The following is a 16,561-nucleotide window of genomic DNA, read 5'->3' as shown; positions in this document are numbered from 1 at the left end:
TTTTATAATTATATCAGCTCAGTGCACACACATTGAGGCAGCAACACCCTGAGCTCGTACTGACAACAGCTCGTACAGACCTGACTGTGCTGCTTCCCTCCATGTTTTTTACTGCGTGAGGAGGACGTGTGACTGCAGGCAGGATGCACAGAGAACATCATAAATTGATGTACTATAGAGCAGTACTTTTCTGAGTAATGTACTGTTCCTTTCAAAAAAAATTTCTGTCTCTTGCTCTGAGGATAAGAAATTAGTTTCCAAATATTTTTAATATTGCTCAGTATTTCACAGAATCATAGAATGGCCTGGGTTGGAAAAGACCATAAAGACCATCCAGTTCCAACCCCATGCCATGGGCAAGGACACGTTCCACTCAACGAGGCTGCTCAGAGCTTCATCCACCCTGGCCTTGAACACTTCCAGGGATGGGGCAGCCACAGCTTCTCTGGGCAACCTGTGCCAAGGCCTCACCATCCTCACATACCACAGGATATTTTTTCCTAATATCCAATCTAAACCTACTCTCTGTTAGGTTGAAGCCATTCTTCCTCGTTCTATCACTCCAGGCCCTTGTAAATAGTCTCTCTCCATCCTTCTTGCAGGCTCCCTTCAGGTACAGATTAGAATCTCCACAGTAATAATCATAATATGCATAAAATGCGACCTCTAAGTTTTAACATTTATATGGCTTTGTAGAATATGTCACCACTGTGTGTGACACAGATGTCACAGGAATAGAAGAGCAAGACTGGAGTGTGGCACATTTTGTGCCTTCAATGCTACTGAAACAGCAAAAGCAGAGGGCACCAGCTGCACACTGACATCAGTCACAAGTGAAAATATTTCAGATTGCAACACACGCAAAATATACAGCAATGAGATGTAATGTCACAGACTGACATCGCTGTGAGGCCACCTGGACAAAGAACATGCAGACTCCTGACCCTCACAGAACACCCAAGATGGGCTGAAAGACTTTTGTATCTGTCCAGCCCATCACGTCTCCACATAGGCACTCTCTCTGACAGCAAATACCCCACAGTGAAGAGTATGAAATTTGTGCAGCATAATAAAGCATGTGCTAAAAAGATCTCATTTTCTGTGGAACTTCAACTTCCATATGAATTATTTTACATTACTTGCTTCATAATTTTGACTTAAACCCCTCCATCTGTATCTCATTCACTAGTTCCCTGTGCACTGAAGTCACTTTGACTGCAGATCCCCACTCCATGGCCACATGTTCCCTGCTTGATGATTGCCTCAGGAGTGAGCCATCTCTGTATATTAATCTTAATTTTTTTTTTCTGCTCCTCTTTTTCACCTCTAACTTATTACTGGAAACAGAGTACATGTGAGATGACAAACAAACAAAATTAAATGAGAAAAACTCTCCAACCGCTGGTTTTTTTTTCAGTTGCCCAAAGATGATACACACACACACACACACATACACAGAGCAAGTGTTAGGAAATGAAGACTGTCTATAAAACACAATGTTAGAGCTGATTTTTAAATATCTTTTCTTACCATCAGCTTTACTTCCCTCTTCCATCAAGAGCTTTGTGATGTTGAGAAAGCCTTTGGCAGCAGCCAGATGGAGAGGTCTGTCCCCAACTTCACCACTTGCATTCACATCAGCTCCGAACTTCAGTAAGAGGTGGGTTACCTAAATATTTGATAAAGGTTACTTAAAATATCACATGAAAATAAAACTTTGAGAAAATTAGATACAGTATTGTGTTGGGTAATACTGCATGTGGGCATCTCTATAAAGTTAAAACAAGGAGAGGAGATTCAATAGAAGATTAGTATTTAAGTTACACATTTATAAAAATATTAAAATTCTCAAAAGCAAGCGCTCATTCATTCTCTAAAATGTCCTCTATGGTGAATGGACACCAAACACATTTGTTTGAATGACTCGTCAGCATAATAAAGGAAATGCCCTCAAAGTCCCCAGAAGCCAGAGCTGTGGTTCCTGCCTGATTGGTCTCTTATCCCAGAGCCCCTTGAGCTTTCAGGATAATCTCACAGGACTGTGACTGTTCTGCAGTGGCTTGTGGCACACAAGCAAACTAATCTCAGCCCACACAGGAGGAGTTTCTTCTGGATCATGAGATACACAGATATGAAAGCAGCACCTTGGGAACATGCCCATGGCTCACTCACACCCCTGTCTCACCCAGCACAGAGCAGAGTGTTCCAAACATCAGTGCATCTGCACCCTCTGCTTTCAAAAGCTTTTCCTAGACAACTCCTCAATGCACTCAAAGTAACACCTCACTGGAATGGAAAAGATGCTCTGCCTAGAGGTCATCCATTGAAACTTTAGAACACCCCAGAACACAAGGTTTTTAGCCAAAGCAAGGCACAGGGAATGACTTGTATAAGCCAAACAGACCCATTACCACAGTTCATATGAAAAAGCTGTTCAGGGTTGTGGATTAGCCATGTGTCAATTGTACTGCCCAAATATACAGAAGAAAGAGAGCTGAGGGTGTCAATGCCAGATTTGGTCAGAACTCTAGACTGTGTTTCAGTAAGTCTGTCATCTGTGTGAATGGAGCAAGCTCAGCTGCACTGATCATGTGCACAGCACCTCAGGGAAAATCATGCTCTCTAATGACTATTTTTTTCCACTAATTTAACAGTTTGTGAGTTCCAAGGAAAATTGATAGAATTGCCATTTAATTATTTCAGGGAAGTGATATTCACTTCCTTGGAGAGGTTCAGAAAGCACAGTCAAGATTCCTTAAGCAATCTCTGATACACGGGGTGAATGAACAGCAGATGAAAAGTGCCACCGGGCACAAGCCTGCCCATCAAAGCTTGCTAGAGAATGCTCTGTTTCGAGGTCTCAGGGGCAAAACACCAGTTTTTGCTGGGGTCCGGAACAGAAGATGGACGTGCAGAAATTTCTTGTTGATATTCAGACTTGCAGGGCAACCAGAAATGTTTACTTATGCAGAGTGCAACTTCAGTGTCTGAGGTCTTTGCATGGAACGACCCTCTGGAATGTAAAGCAGAAACATCTAGCACTAAACCTATGGATGCCTCGGTGTTCCCCTGCTCAAGTGTCCGAATCCCGCCTTAGTTACCTGCTCGTGGCCATAATAAGCAGCAATGTGCAGGGGGGTGAAGAACACAGCATCCTGCACATTCACATAGGCCCCGTGCTGCAGGAGAATATCCACAGCCTGCAAGGAGACAAATAGAAAATTCCAATTAGAACAAATATATACATATATATATATATACACACACACACACACACACACACACACACACACACACACGTGTGGTCAGCTGGTAAAACAGGACTTTGAAACCTCATGTCACCAGTTTAAAAAAAGTCAAAAAGCTCCAAACAAGCATATATAAAGGTGCAGGGCTGCATACTGCATGTAAAAGTGATTAACTTACAGTACTTCAACTGAACACTGAATGTCACTGATGCTTTACAAATAAACCTGAAAATCGGTGTGCCAGTAAAAATACTGATTTATGAAGTAAGAGACACAGAAATGACTGTCTGGATTTTCAATGTTTAATTTTCTTTTAACCATTATGAACAAAGAGCTGTAAACACATCAGAGTTTTTAGACGTGAAAATGTCCCACAAAATGAAACATCCTTTTAAATTTAAGTGTGTGAAAGTAAATCCTCAAACATAATTCCCTAAGCGTGTAAAGATTACTTTGTATTTTAGAAGAAAATAGCTCTTTGGCTTCAATAAATAACCCTAAGTGTTTTCTTTCAAATTTCTCCCTTTCTGGTCCTTCAGGAGGCCCATGTTTTCCTAGACATCTATGAACTCTCAAGTATTGCCTTGCTGCACAGCTGCCAAAATAGAAGCCCGAGTGAAACCACTTTGGGCTCTTCACTGAAGCCTGAATGAAACCACTTTGGGCTCTTCACTGGAGCCTGAGGACTGTTCGTTTTAATGAAGCATGAGGGAGTCTTTGGGCACACGAAGGGCTTGTGCCAGGGATTATTTCAAAAGTTCTACATATCGTTTTGAAGAATGCTAAGTTTTGAGTCTAATGATTATGAAAAATGCTGGACCACGAGTCACCCACAGTACAGCGAGGAATTGGGATCCACCTCTGCCCTGATAGGAAGGACTGACAAGGATGGGGAAGTGGCTAACTCCTGTGTCACACTGTGTGTAGCTGTACCTGTCCACAGAGACCCCCCTGAAGATGCCCAGAAATGCCAGCTGTGGTGATGCACAGGTCTGTCACCTGCTCTCTAGATTGAGACCCCCAAACCATGTCACACATGCAGCAACAGGGCTAGTAATTTCAATCCACATCACTCCCAAGTGCTCAGAGAACACAAACTGTTTCCAAGCAACATCAGTGTACAGGGATTGTTCCTTTGCACAATTTAAATCAAAATAATTTTTTCCATGTGACTGTCTGAATACATTTGCTGCATAAGGTCTGTCCCCCAACATATTTAAATATGTCCATTTCCCATTAGTTTTAATCATCTCTCCACAGCATCAGCTGTAACCCTCCCTGGAGACAGCACTGCAGGGCCAGGTCTGATTATTCCCAAGGACGGAGGTTCTGCATCCTCCTAGGAATGCTCTCCGTGTTGCACCACTCTCATTGTGATCCCCTTGCCCCTTTTATATACAGTCAGAATTTCCCTTGCTAAATCTCATGTGCATTGACATCCTCTTGCCGTGGATCTTAAAGAGGAGTGTAACTGCGTAATGAAAATCTTACGAAAGATCCATGGAGATCTTTGGAGAAGCTGCTGGCCCTTCTCTCAGCTGAAGGACAGCTCAGCAACAGGCACTCACTGGATGGGTGTGAGTGTGTTCAGGTAGTAAATAAAGAACACCCTCAGTTATTTGGTTAACACAAGTGGTCAGTTAACACAAGTAACTTCCCCTACTGGGCTTCCCATGGGCAGTCAATTTTCAATATCCTGGTAGCTTGGTGGGCCAGAGGTGGGAACATAGACCCAGTTAGCCTAGAATTTAATGGTTTAGTGGCTTTCAAGTGATTAATTTCAGACATTTTTCAGAAAATTAACATCATAAAACTGAAGTTGTAGCTGTTGGCTCTGAAAAGAGACGTTTGGACCTGTAGCTTTTACATGAATATGGTTGAAACTTCTTTGGATGAGTTTGATTTTAATTTAGCCATGAACTGTGAGGCTCTAACACACACACGGATGTGATCACAACTCCAGTTCTCCTTATTCGCTTTGGAAGTTGGAATTCAAAATTTAGATTCCTCTACGAGCTTCAAGGTGGATCTTTAAGATGAAAAAACTGTGTTGAGTGATGTGAATCCACCTCTGATGATGAACATAAAACCAGATGAATTTTGACACATTTTCCAGGCTGTAGCAATGGCAGCCGTGCTTGCTGCTTTGTGATCTCCTGAGAAATGGAATTTTGTGTGCTGCATTAAGCAAACTCCACTCAAGTGTAAATGATGAGAGGGGTACAGAGGCAGGCTTGATAGTCTCTCAGACAAGATATCTTTCTAGGAAAGAAAAAAGGAGTCTTAGAAAGCACTGAAAGCTGTCATAGGCATCACAGGTAGGGGGGGATGATGGGGGATGTGCAAGGATAGAAATACTTCAGAAACTAAGGGGAAAATTTCTGATGCAAAAAAAGCTTTGAATTCTTGCAGAAGGACCAAAAAAAAAAAAAAAGATTTTTCTCCTCAGGAGACAGACTGTGAGTGAAGGTGCAGCTCATAAACCAGGGGACATTCCCAAGCTGCATAGAAAGAAGCTGGATGGGCTGGTCATGAAGGCAGCTGGCAGTGTCCTGGTTGGATTCACTGCGGCACAGGTTGAAGAACCAGGGGAACAAGCACTCCCCTTTCCCTCGCACAATTAATCTTCAATTCAAAATGATACTTTGACTTTTACTTCATAATTTTTCTTAAAGTTCTCTTATGAAAGGTTTATTCAGATGCTTTTTGAACGTTCAAGTCAATGACGTTCACTTCAAAGACAGTTAATTAAGCCACTCTGAAGGTTAGAAGGAGTCAACATATTAAAACATGAGACAGACATAAGGACTTTGTGTTTTGGACAAGGGCAAGGGATAAGAACTCCTCTAAGAAAACAAGAACAGTGATGACTGACTTTTTAGAAGACAATTTCAGCAATTAAGGCCTTTGCACAGTGCTAGCCTCTGTACAGCCATACACTGAAATATCTACAGAAACCCTGAGAAGGGATTCACTCCCTTTTCCCCAACAGGTCCTTGGCACACACACACTCACAGCCCAGGTCCTCAGGTGTGCAGATACAGAAATGGAGTGGCACTAGTTCATCCTGCCTGTGACCCTTCGTTCAGCCCCCACATCTGCAGGTCTTGCAGTCTCAGAATGACAACTGTGATTTACAACATGCAATAGGCAGTGGCCTTGGCTTTCCAAGGTGCTAACATTGGACAACACATAAATGTGGATGAGGCACATGCATTATTTATTTAGCAGTGACCTCACTGGGCTTGAAACATTTAATATTTTCAAAATAACAGACTTAATGAGAGATTTATGGAACTTATTTGCCAACGTTTCTAATATGGTCACCCATTTCTTTTCTAATTTTTCATTAATTTTTAATTCTTCCCATTGAGAACTGCAATTTTCATTAACAGGTAAAATCAGCAGACAACATATTTTTGGTGAAGTAAAATACAGCCCTAAGTCAAAGAACATGAAATATTTAATACACCACACTGGCTCAAATGAGATACAACATCCCATTGACACCAATGCCTTGTCCCAGAGAACTGATCCCTTCAGTGGTTTCAAGTCTGGTGATGAAGCAGAAGCTATAGACTGACTCTTCAAGGAAATGGGGAAAAAAGAAGTTTTTTACTCAGTTTTCTTTATTTTTGTCCTAAATATAAGTCAGTTGTCTCCTGTAGTAAAAATCTATGTTGCATGGATTGAGGCATATACCTCTGCTATTTATTTAATGGTATAAATAATGATTTACCTTATTTAAATTAAGAAGACAACCAAAAATTGATTCCCTTTTTCTTAAATTTATTCTAGTTATTAGGGGGGGTTGAAATAATTATTCCATATTTCCATGAATATTAATGAAATTGTGAACAAAACAAGCTACTTAATCTAGCAGAGGAGCTTCTAAACTGAGTGGAAATTTCACAGCTATATAAAGAAGGAAAGCAAGAGCTTGCACTTGGACCATAAATCCTCAGTCCTCAGAGCAGCAGATGAACCAAATGAGTTATACAGAGTCCCACTTCATTTATGGAGATGCTTCTGATACAGGTCTGATCATTCCCAAGGAAGAAGTAAGGGACATTTCAAAACCACTCATACTTTATTTCTTATGAATTTAATGAGCTTATCCTTGTAAGGTTCTGAGCACCCTTATTTCTCCATAACCTCAGCAGAAACTCAGGACATGGGATCAATAGCAGACCTGCCTTTGGCATTTGCAGGAAAAAGCCCAAACATTTTAAAAATTACTTGAAACCGTGGATCAGAGAAGAGCACGTTGTACTGCCCACAGAGGAGACAGTAAATACCCGTGAACAAGACCATCCCAGAGTTAACAGCTCCACCATCATTCCACACAGAACTATTAGAATCAAAGAATCATTAAGGTTGGAAAAGACCTCCAAGATCATCAAGTCCAGCCTCTGATGTGGTGGCTATGGAGGTTCCTTACCTGTGTTTTAGTAAGGGGACACAGAAGGAAGGATGTGCGTTAGGCCAACAAGAGCTGTGTGTGCACTGGAAGGGAATGGTGGGATGTCCATGGGCTTGGGGGTGTGATGCTACAGCACAACCCCACTGTTCCACTCTCTCCCCAGCCTCACTGGTGGGCCAACATACCATCAGCCTCCCCCCTGTGTCTGGGGAGCTGACCTTCCCAACATGAGTGGTAACCCTGCCCTGCCAGCACATTCCCTCATCACCAGCTGGAACTGATGCTACAGATTGATTTGTTCGATCCAAAAGTTACTGGCTTTTTAATGGAGTTCCTCACCATGACCACTCATAAATTGTCCTGGCCTTCCTTCAGCTTGACCTTCCTCAGACACACAGACTCCTGGCTAACCAGGACCATCACTGACGGTGACTCTGCTCACCCCTGTGAGCTGGGAAGCGCAAAAAGACCTACTGGATTTAAATAATTTTGGAACTGCTTTGAAGGCTGCAAGGTTAAGCCAAATTTACCAGTATCCTCAGTTCCAGTACTTAAAAATAAATTCTCAGTATTTATTTTTAAAAATGAATAAATTATACTGAGGGAGCTGTCGCTAGAGTGACAGAAATGAGATGGTGTGTGAAATGCCTGAACTGAGGTGGTAAATGATAAGAGAACTGATACATGACTGACAGCATGTCTAGAAAGGGAAGGGCCTGATTACAGGCACCTGGGGAACCTCATCCTCTCTTCCTTTCTCTGCTCCTCATAGTGAGAAGTCTCCAACCCATAGAAGACTTATCAATATGGATGTCTAAGATTCATGCCATACTCACCCTGGCAACAGCTTTCTCTGCACTAATCCAAAGCATAAAATAGATCTAAAACAAGAACCTCACCCCTTTCTGAAGTGGCAATCACAGAGCTGTGAAGCAGAGCCTGTGACACCTGGAAGAGAGAGTAAAACTCTTTTACTCTGATTCCTTCACACTCAGAAAGACAGTATTTGGAAGACTCTCTCCATATCCAGGTTCAGAAACCCTGACATGTATGAGTGAGTGTTTCATCACGTATCTCTTGGTTAACACTTCTGATATTTAGAAAACAGCACTATCTATTCCCAAGACTTTAAAGACATTTATCAAAAGGCAAGAGATGTACAAACAGATCTGTGTTCTTTGTACGTGTTTGTTCAATGCAAAAATATACACACAGATGTGGTTTTCCCAAAATGCAGAAAAAGTTAAATAAAATCCATCTGTACTTAAACAGCTCTGAGTTTTGTTTTGAAAGGCATCAGTGTAAAACAGAATGACCTGCTAATATTAGCACTCACCTGTATAAGTCCTGTACAGCAAAGAGAGACGTACCTTGTGGTGGCCGGCGATGGTGGCAACGTGCAGGGCCGTGAGCGCTCCGTACCCGACCTGCTGGATGTCAGCCCCGCCGTGCAGCAGTGCTGTGAGCAGCTCCACGTTGTCCTAAACGCCACAGATTTAACCCACATCATTTCTGGGGCACAGCTCTCACAGCTGAATTGAGCAGGACCAACCTCGGCTTCCCTGGCTGTGACACTGCTGGCCGTGATGGCCAGGGGGCCAGGGGCTTGGGGAGCATGGAGAGGGGGAGAAGGTTTGTCCCACCACCAGACGTCTCTCCTGCTATACTAAAACCTGTATCTTAAAAATGCCTTGATCCTGATTTTATGGTGGCACTGGACAACTCCTCTATCCCGAGTTGCATTGCATGATTGAATCAGTAATTCCAAAGCAGTTTCCCACCCCATGGATGACATTGCAAAAGCACATGCTAATTCCTGTGCACGGGCTCTTTATAGGGCATTTTCCTATGCACCATAAATGTGAAATTTATATTTTCACCAGAAGTAAACAACTACTGAGCTCAGACAGTTCAGACAAATCAGCTGCTCAGTTCTGATTTCCTGTCATCAATTTCACTCAAAATAATTAACCTTATAAGCTGCCAAGTGCAGAGCTGTAAATCCATTTCTTGTCAGCCTGGATGGGCGCAGCCCTTTCAGCATCAGAGTTCTGATATGCGATTTGTTGCCTTTAGAGAGAAAAGTGGAAAACAAAGCCAGTTACAGGAAAGAAAGTGCAGATGAGGTAAGAAGCTCCTGTGTGAGTTTGAAAGCAGAGAATCGAGTAGTGTGACTTTTGACCTGAGGCAAGTCATAAAATATATCCTGTGAATCCTTGAAATGAGGTTGATGGAAACATTTCCCTGTTGTCCAGGACAGCTGTGGGTCTGGCCATGTAGTGGCTGCTTGTTCACACTTTAACAAGGATTTGGTAAGGGTAGTTGAACTTCTAGAGAAACAGTTCCTCCTCTAATGTCTAGACCATGCTTCAAAAAGCTCCATGGACCAGGAGGTGCTTCCAGAATCTCTAGTTCCTCAGACACTGAGCTCCTTTGCCCTCTCAGAATCAGAGCACTGCTGTCCCTACACACCATCCTTACAGGGACAGTCATTTTGGGTCAACATGGCAAGTAGCTTTGCTCTGACCTCTTGGATGCACAGTGATCATTTCAATAAATGCATCTGCCTTCTGAATCCTTGAAACAGTAACCAAAGACAATGTTGGATCTAGTAGCTCCTCACCCTCCTCCAAGTGCTCATACAACTAATTAATACTGTGTGTTTTCCTAAACTTCCTCTCAGCAACCCCACCAACTGATGTGATCCTTGGACAGGATCTTGTACTCTGAAATGATGAGTAAAGACCCACTCAGTTTTCAGCGGTGCAAAATCAAGTTTATCCTCATGGTAAAATCTAACTAAGACTGAGTAAATCACTTATACATGTCGTTAGTCAGTACTTTGCAGCGCTGAAACCTCAGGGTTAAATTCTCTTTGCCTCTCTCAGACAATTTCTGCTAAAAATGGTATAACAGGAGTAAAGTATGTGCATGAACTAATGACTCGCTGTGGATAACAGAGCAGCTGTGTGGATCCAAGAGGAAAATCCCACCATTAGTGTGTTTTTATGAACATCCCAGAAGAAATCTTGCCCTCTTTTCTTATGTACTCTGATCTTCTATCTGCCAAAGCCCTATAAGCTGATATTTGTCACTAAAGCATTTGAGTTATTCTTCTTTTAATCTTTGTGAAATAAAATACAGGTATTTTCATTACACTAGAAAAACTGGTGGTGTAAGTATGGCATAGTGTTGCTACAACAAGGTCACTGTCCTGGAGTTTGTGCCATGCACAGAACCCAGAAAGGGGAGCCATGCTCTGTGATGGGTGTGGATTAACAAATGCATTTAGAAGCAGTTTTGACTGAGGTGAACACCTGTAGTAAAACATGCTGCATCATCAACCAGAACTTTCCTTAGACTGAAGAATCAGCTGTAACAGGGCTCAGTGTAACTCAATTCAACCCCCTGGCAATGCAGCTCAGAGTGATGCTGAGAGATTCTCCTCCAGCTGAGAAATTCTCATAAAATACAGTCCTCCTGACAGCTATCAGCCATAAAAAAATCAGTAATCATCCAAATAAACTATTTAACCATCCTGTTTCAGATACCTACCCCCACATCCACAGCACAGATGGAGCAGCGAGAGCCCGTTCTCAGTGCGGTAATTTAAATTGACTTTGCAGAAGGCTTCATCAGAGCTGAAAAAGGGATTTTACAGATGATTACTGCTCTCATCCTTCACCACAGCTTCTTGCATTTAAGAAACATTTAAAAGATAAATCTCAAAATAATTTTTTTGAGACACAAGCCTGAATTTATGCCCAGTTCACAGTTGTTTCAGTTTGTTTTCTTAATGATATTCAATTTTAATCATTAGAGTTCCTACAAACCGGTAACATTTTCATGTTTTTGTGGGAAAATATGGCAATGAAAGTTTTATATATTCAAAGCTGCAATTAAAAGGCCTGTATTGAAAATAAGAACTAGTTCGAATGACTGTGATGAGGGCCCAGCTTTATCCAGGTCTCCTCCTAAATCCTTCCTTTAGACTGCATTGCTTCATTGTGTTTTAAGGAAAAGAAATTCTGATAGTTTATTATTAGGGTGGCCTTAGTGAACCGTTGCACGAACAGCTGTGAGACACAGGCACAGAGTAGGGACACCTTTTACCCAACAAGTGCCAGTGCCATGCTACTGATGTGTTGACTCTCCACTATTTGAACTGTTTTATTTCTGTGGCACTGGACAATTCCCTCTGACCTGTACATGTGTCCCCTGAGTACAAATGGGAAGCTGACAACTTGTTCTTTGGCCAGGGTTTGTCACTTCTGTAAGGTTTGCCTTCAGAGCAGGGACTTTACCAGCAACTTGTTTCATTTCTATCAGGGAAATGACCTTCCTTGACTCATTGCCCAACTACCATCCAGTTTCTCAGTCCTGAATTTTTTAAATATAAGGATTAATGAGAAGTTTTCCAAAATCAACCACTGCTGCTGTAGAAGAGTTTTTCCTATAGACAAGAGGCCATATTTGGATTTTAGATATTCAGAAGACCGGAGTGACCTCATTCCCCATGGGTGAGGGCAGCTTTTGGAAATTAAATCACTGACTGATTCCTCAAACCTGACTTAAAAAGAAAAGCCTTTCCACTACAATGTCATCAGGATCATTAATTCTCACTCCTTTGGTGAGAGGAGCAGGGCTCTGTAGCTAAGGAGAAGAGTTTGGCTGACACTGAGACTTACCTGGGCCCGACTGAGCTGAGCTACCAGAGCTCTCCTAACCTTGAAAGGAGTTTTTAATTTATTCTTATGCCTAATTCAGTATTTAGCATTTCCACCATATACTCCCTTGTCTTGCTTATCTAAAATAAAGAGTACTCTGATTCCAGTTTGTTAAAATGATCACTTTTACTACTAAACAGGGGTAAAACGAGGTAACTATTTAACTAGAGCATAGCCAAAGTGGTCAGCACACTGCAGAGAAAGCCCAGTGGTTCAAACTGTGATAGCTGTGGCAGCTGAAACTGAGCACAAGGAATAATTTATATTGCTAGGTTGGTTTTTTGAGCTTATGATTTATTTCTGATTAGAATCCCCTGTTTTCTCAGCTGGTTTTGATGTCTGAAATGATTTGTCTGATCATTTTCTCAACTTATTCCCAGTCTGTGAGCTGGATGTTTGTTGCACTGGAGCTCTGCAGATAATGAACACACCAGTGTGTTACTTGGTTGGGTGAACCTGGTTGTGAGCACGTCTATCCTGAGAAAACCATTCCAATTCTGAATTTGAATCCACTGGTTTTGTACTTGTTTACAGAGTGAAACTTCAGCAATATTCCTGGCTGCAGAAACACATTAGCAAAACTGAAAAGTGCACAGCAAAGTCAGACATCCCACTAAAGCTAACTAATTTCAAAAGCATATAGGTGTTTATTGTAAAACACTGGCATTAACAGTCAGTAGCCACTAATTTTGGTACTCTGCTGTGGGGCTCTGCCCAGCATTGTGATGATGTATTCCCAAAAATAGAAATAAGGAGCATGCATTCCATACATGAGAAACTCCGTCCATAAAAAAACACCTGAAACCGAAAATACTGTTTGATAGCAAATACTTATTTGAAAGAAATTAATAAACAGGTTCACAGAATATTTTACCTAAAAACATGCTTCAACTCTGCCAACTCCTTTTCTTTGATTTGCAGGTCGTCCTCCAACCTCTCTGTGACTGTGACATAGGATTCACTGACTTTCTTCTTCCATTCATCTACAACAAAAACTCCGGATTGACAAAACACTTCAAAACACACAAAACCCAGAAACTCATATCATAACGTTCCAGTAACCAAACCACTTGATTTTTAAGCATCCAGTTGCACAGTTTCATATATATTTCTATTAAATTTGAAATATTACAGCTATTAAACTGTTCCTGCTGAGCCAATGCAGACACATACACACGGATTTCAGAGACAGCTCATATGTATGAATCCTTACAAGAAATATTTTAATATTAAATAATATTTAAGAGAAAACTTAAAGCTCAGGTTGCATTTGTTAGCTTTTATTTCCTAAATAGACACACAGCAGAAAATAATTGGAAATGTAAAGGTTTTCTTAATGAAGCATGAGTTAAATCAACATAATAATCTAAGTTAATATGATCTTATATAATTTCTCAAAGAAATTTAGTTTAGTAGCTTTTTTCCTTCTTTCATAGTCTGTATCTGAGTTAAGTCAAGAACAATACCTGAGCCTTGAACTCAAGAGTAAAGCAGCAATGAGTTATCTCCTGAAATACTATTTGCTCCTTGCCGAGGGATGGGTGGCACATTGCCTGTAAAAAAGTGACATTAGTTACCCGTGCAAGTCTGGGTTGGTCTAGATTTATAATTTCCCATTTGTCCAATATATCTTCTTTGTTTCAGCAAAGTTCTTGCAGTAATATGATTCCTTGTTCAGGAGCAGTGACAGTCCTGCTGAAAAATACTTGTGATAGTCTCTGGCTAAAAATAAACCCTGTGCCAAGAGGAATGTCATGCAACAATGGCACAGAGTGATACAGCCCATGCTGTCCACTGGGCTAAAATAATAGAAACACCTACTCAGCTTGCTTAAAAATCTCTTGTCTATTCCCACACAAACACCTGCCTTCATTTGTTGAATGGATGAAATTAACAGTTAAAACTGGTGGGAAGTGGTAATTTGGTAGCTTGTAACTCATTTTGTGGAGAAAAGGGAATTTAGGCAGCTAATCCCAGGTGTGCTGTGAGGATATCCAAGGAGTGCTGGGGGTCCCCAGCTCAGAGAGGCCAGGGATGATCTCAGCTCACAATGTATCCTGACACAAGGGGTGGCATTGGAGTATCTGGGTATGGTCTTTAGGAATGCAATATATAAGAAAAGTGAAATGTAAATATACACACCTATATTTATATATTTTAATATATATTTATATATATACATTTAAAGTGTTTTGATTGACTTTGGCAGCTGTTCTGTGTGTGATTTTTCAGTTTTCTCTGAACGATTTCAGGCATGCAGGTATGTTAATAGAACACACATCTATAAAACCTCCTGTGCGCTGCATCCCACTGTAACAACCTCAACAGCTCCTGGCACTACCAGCTCATCCCTTTACTCACACAAATTTGCACATGAATCCAAAGATCTATTTCAGAAGAGTCTGAACTGCTGTGACAATGTGCTCTGTGACATTTGACCAAATATTTACAGAAAGGCACCAGCCTGGCAACTGATCCCCACATACAGTTGCCAAACAACTGGGAGAGCTGGGGATATGTTCCCAGGCTCTCAGGGTGTCCCCTTTCCCACGGTGTCCCCTCTGCCATGGGATCCCCTCTTCCCTGGGACCCCTCTCCTGAAGGACTTTCCTCCCATCCAGACCAAGCCAGCTGTGACAGGAGCAGGACAAACCCCAGAGCCCCAGAAATGCCCTGTTCATTCTGCACAGAAAACGCAGTTTAACACAACAATTTTATAAAGTGTGAAATTTCCATGAAGAGACAGATGAAATGATTTTTTTTACAAGAAGTAAATACCTTGCATAGCACTTGTATTCTTATACCATTTCATTTATGAAAATATACCAAAAAACAGTCATCAGTTTCCATATCATATTTTTACTCACTCTTTGCAGACCTTTGTGTGGGTGAAGATTCATTCGTGGGGACGCTTGGGGAAGGACCCTGGGAAGGGCTGATCCCATCAGTTGGCCCTGCCAACACAGCAGCTTTGCTCACACTGGCAGCAGGTGAATTCCTGGAGCATTCAGATCCTCGGCTGTGTGAAGCAGCTGCAGAATAATTGAAACTGGGGGTGTGGGGGGAATAAAAAAGAATAGTAATTGCAGAGCCTGTTTGCAAACAGAGAAGATTGAGAAACTGTGCTGTTTGTGAGGGCAGTTTGAATAAACATCTCCACAAGAAGCACTAAAACATCATGAGCAATGTTTGTAAGCAAGTAAATTCTTCAGATGTGATGTTTACAGAATACTGAGCTGTACAAATTTCTTTGATTAATTTTTATAAGTTTTATTGCAGTTTCATGTTTGGAATGTGTAGCTGTCATGGCCAATCTTACAGCAGAAATGTGTACATAATTCTTTTCCTGTTTCTGGTTTTAAATGTCCTTCCCAGGGAGGCTTTACAGAACAAGTCTTTTGAAATGATCTTTATTTCAAATCAGTTAGAACATATCCACAATTAGAACATTTCCATACCTATCCTTTACTTGGAGAGGCTCTACATTGCTCCCATAAATTTCAATGCCATACTGGTGACATTCAGATACATCACAGGAAATGAAAAGGGCACTAAAAGAAAATACATATTTATAATTCATATTTCCATTATGAAGGAACACTGTAGCCCTTGTAAGGGAGCAGGTGTTTGCAGTGGCTCCTCCATGGCAGCAGATGAACAGAGTGTACAGCATAACAGCTCTGCTATTTTTGCTCTCACAACACCACAGAGGCCTTTGCACGGGGACTCATGTTCCACATGTGCAGAGAGCAGAAAATGAAGCTCTTGCATTCGAGACATAGGAACGAGAAGAGGCTGGAAGCACTGAACTCCAGCACAAACACCCTGACAAGGCATGAACATTGTCTGCAGATCCAGCTGATCCTTGGAGCTTACTTCCTTTCGTCAGCTCCCCAAATCCTTCTGGCACAGATTCCTTTCAGCTGTTCATTTTTATTTCAGCTGCCTTCCCTTATGCCCTTTTTTAAGTGCCCAGTTTCTCAGATTTCAGTTTCCTGCCCCAAAGGTCACTGAAATAACCCTTCAGATTTCAGACAGCAGGGCCAAATCTTTGCTCACCACGGCGCGTGCTCAAAGCATTCAGGGAAATTACTGCAACATTGTTCATTATGAGCCCTATTATTGCACTACACAGAAAATCTAATTAAATAAAGCAAGCTGAC

At 41.5% G+C, this 16,561-nt stretch overlaps 1 protein-coding gene across 1 annotated transcript in view; it reads right to left on the bottom strand.

Annotated features, from left to right (window-relative positions):
* Window positions 1–14,063, bottom strand: part of TNNI3K (TNNI3 interacting kinase) — a 33,225-nt gene extending 19,162 nt beyond the window's left edge. The window contains exons 1-7 of the mRNA XM_051798722.1: window positions 13,976–14,063; window positions 13,273–13,381; window positions 11,227–11,312; window positions 9,644–9,741; window positions 9,042–9,152; window positions 3,102–3,200; window positions 1,531–1,669 (exon numbers count right to left, since the gene is read on the bottom strand). Coding sequence (XP_051654682.1) covers window positions 1,531–1,669; window positions 3,102–3,200; window positions 9,042–9,152; window positions 9,644–9,741; window positions 11,227–11,312; window positions 13,273–13,381; window positions 13,976–14,015 — 682 coding nt within the window. The 5' untranslated portion in view covers window positions 14,016–14,063. The remainder of the gene's footprint in view (window positions 1–1,530; window positions 1,670–3,101; window positions 3,201–9,041; window positions 9,153–9,643; window positions 9,742–11,226; window positions 11,313–13,272; window positions 13,382–13,975) is intronic.
* Window positions 14,064–16,561: the final 2,498 nt, after the last annotated feature.

Source organism: Manacus candei, unplaced genomic scaffold (assembly GCF_025592945.1).
Source record: "Manacus candei isolate 608988 ecotype Guabito, Panama unplaced genomic scaffold, ASM2559294v1 h1tg000005l, whole genome shotgun sequence".
In the NCBI taxonomy this organism is placed as follows: Eukaryota; Metazoa; Chordata; class Aves; order Passeriformes; family Pipridae; genus Manacus; species Manacus candei.
The sequence above is the reverse complement of the archived record's forward strand: the minus strand, read 5'-3'. Positions and strand labels throughout refer to the sequence as shown.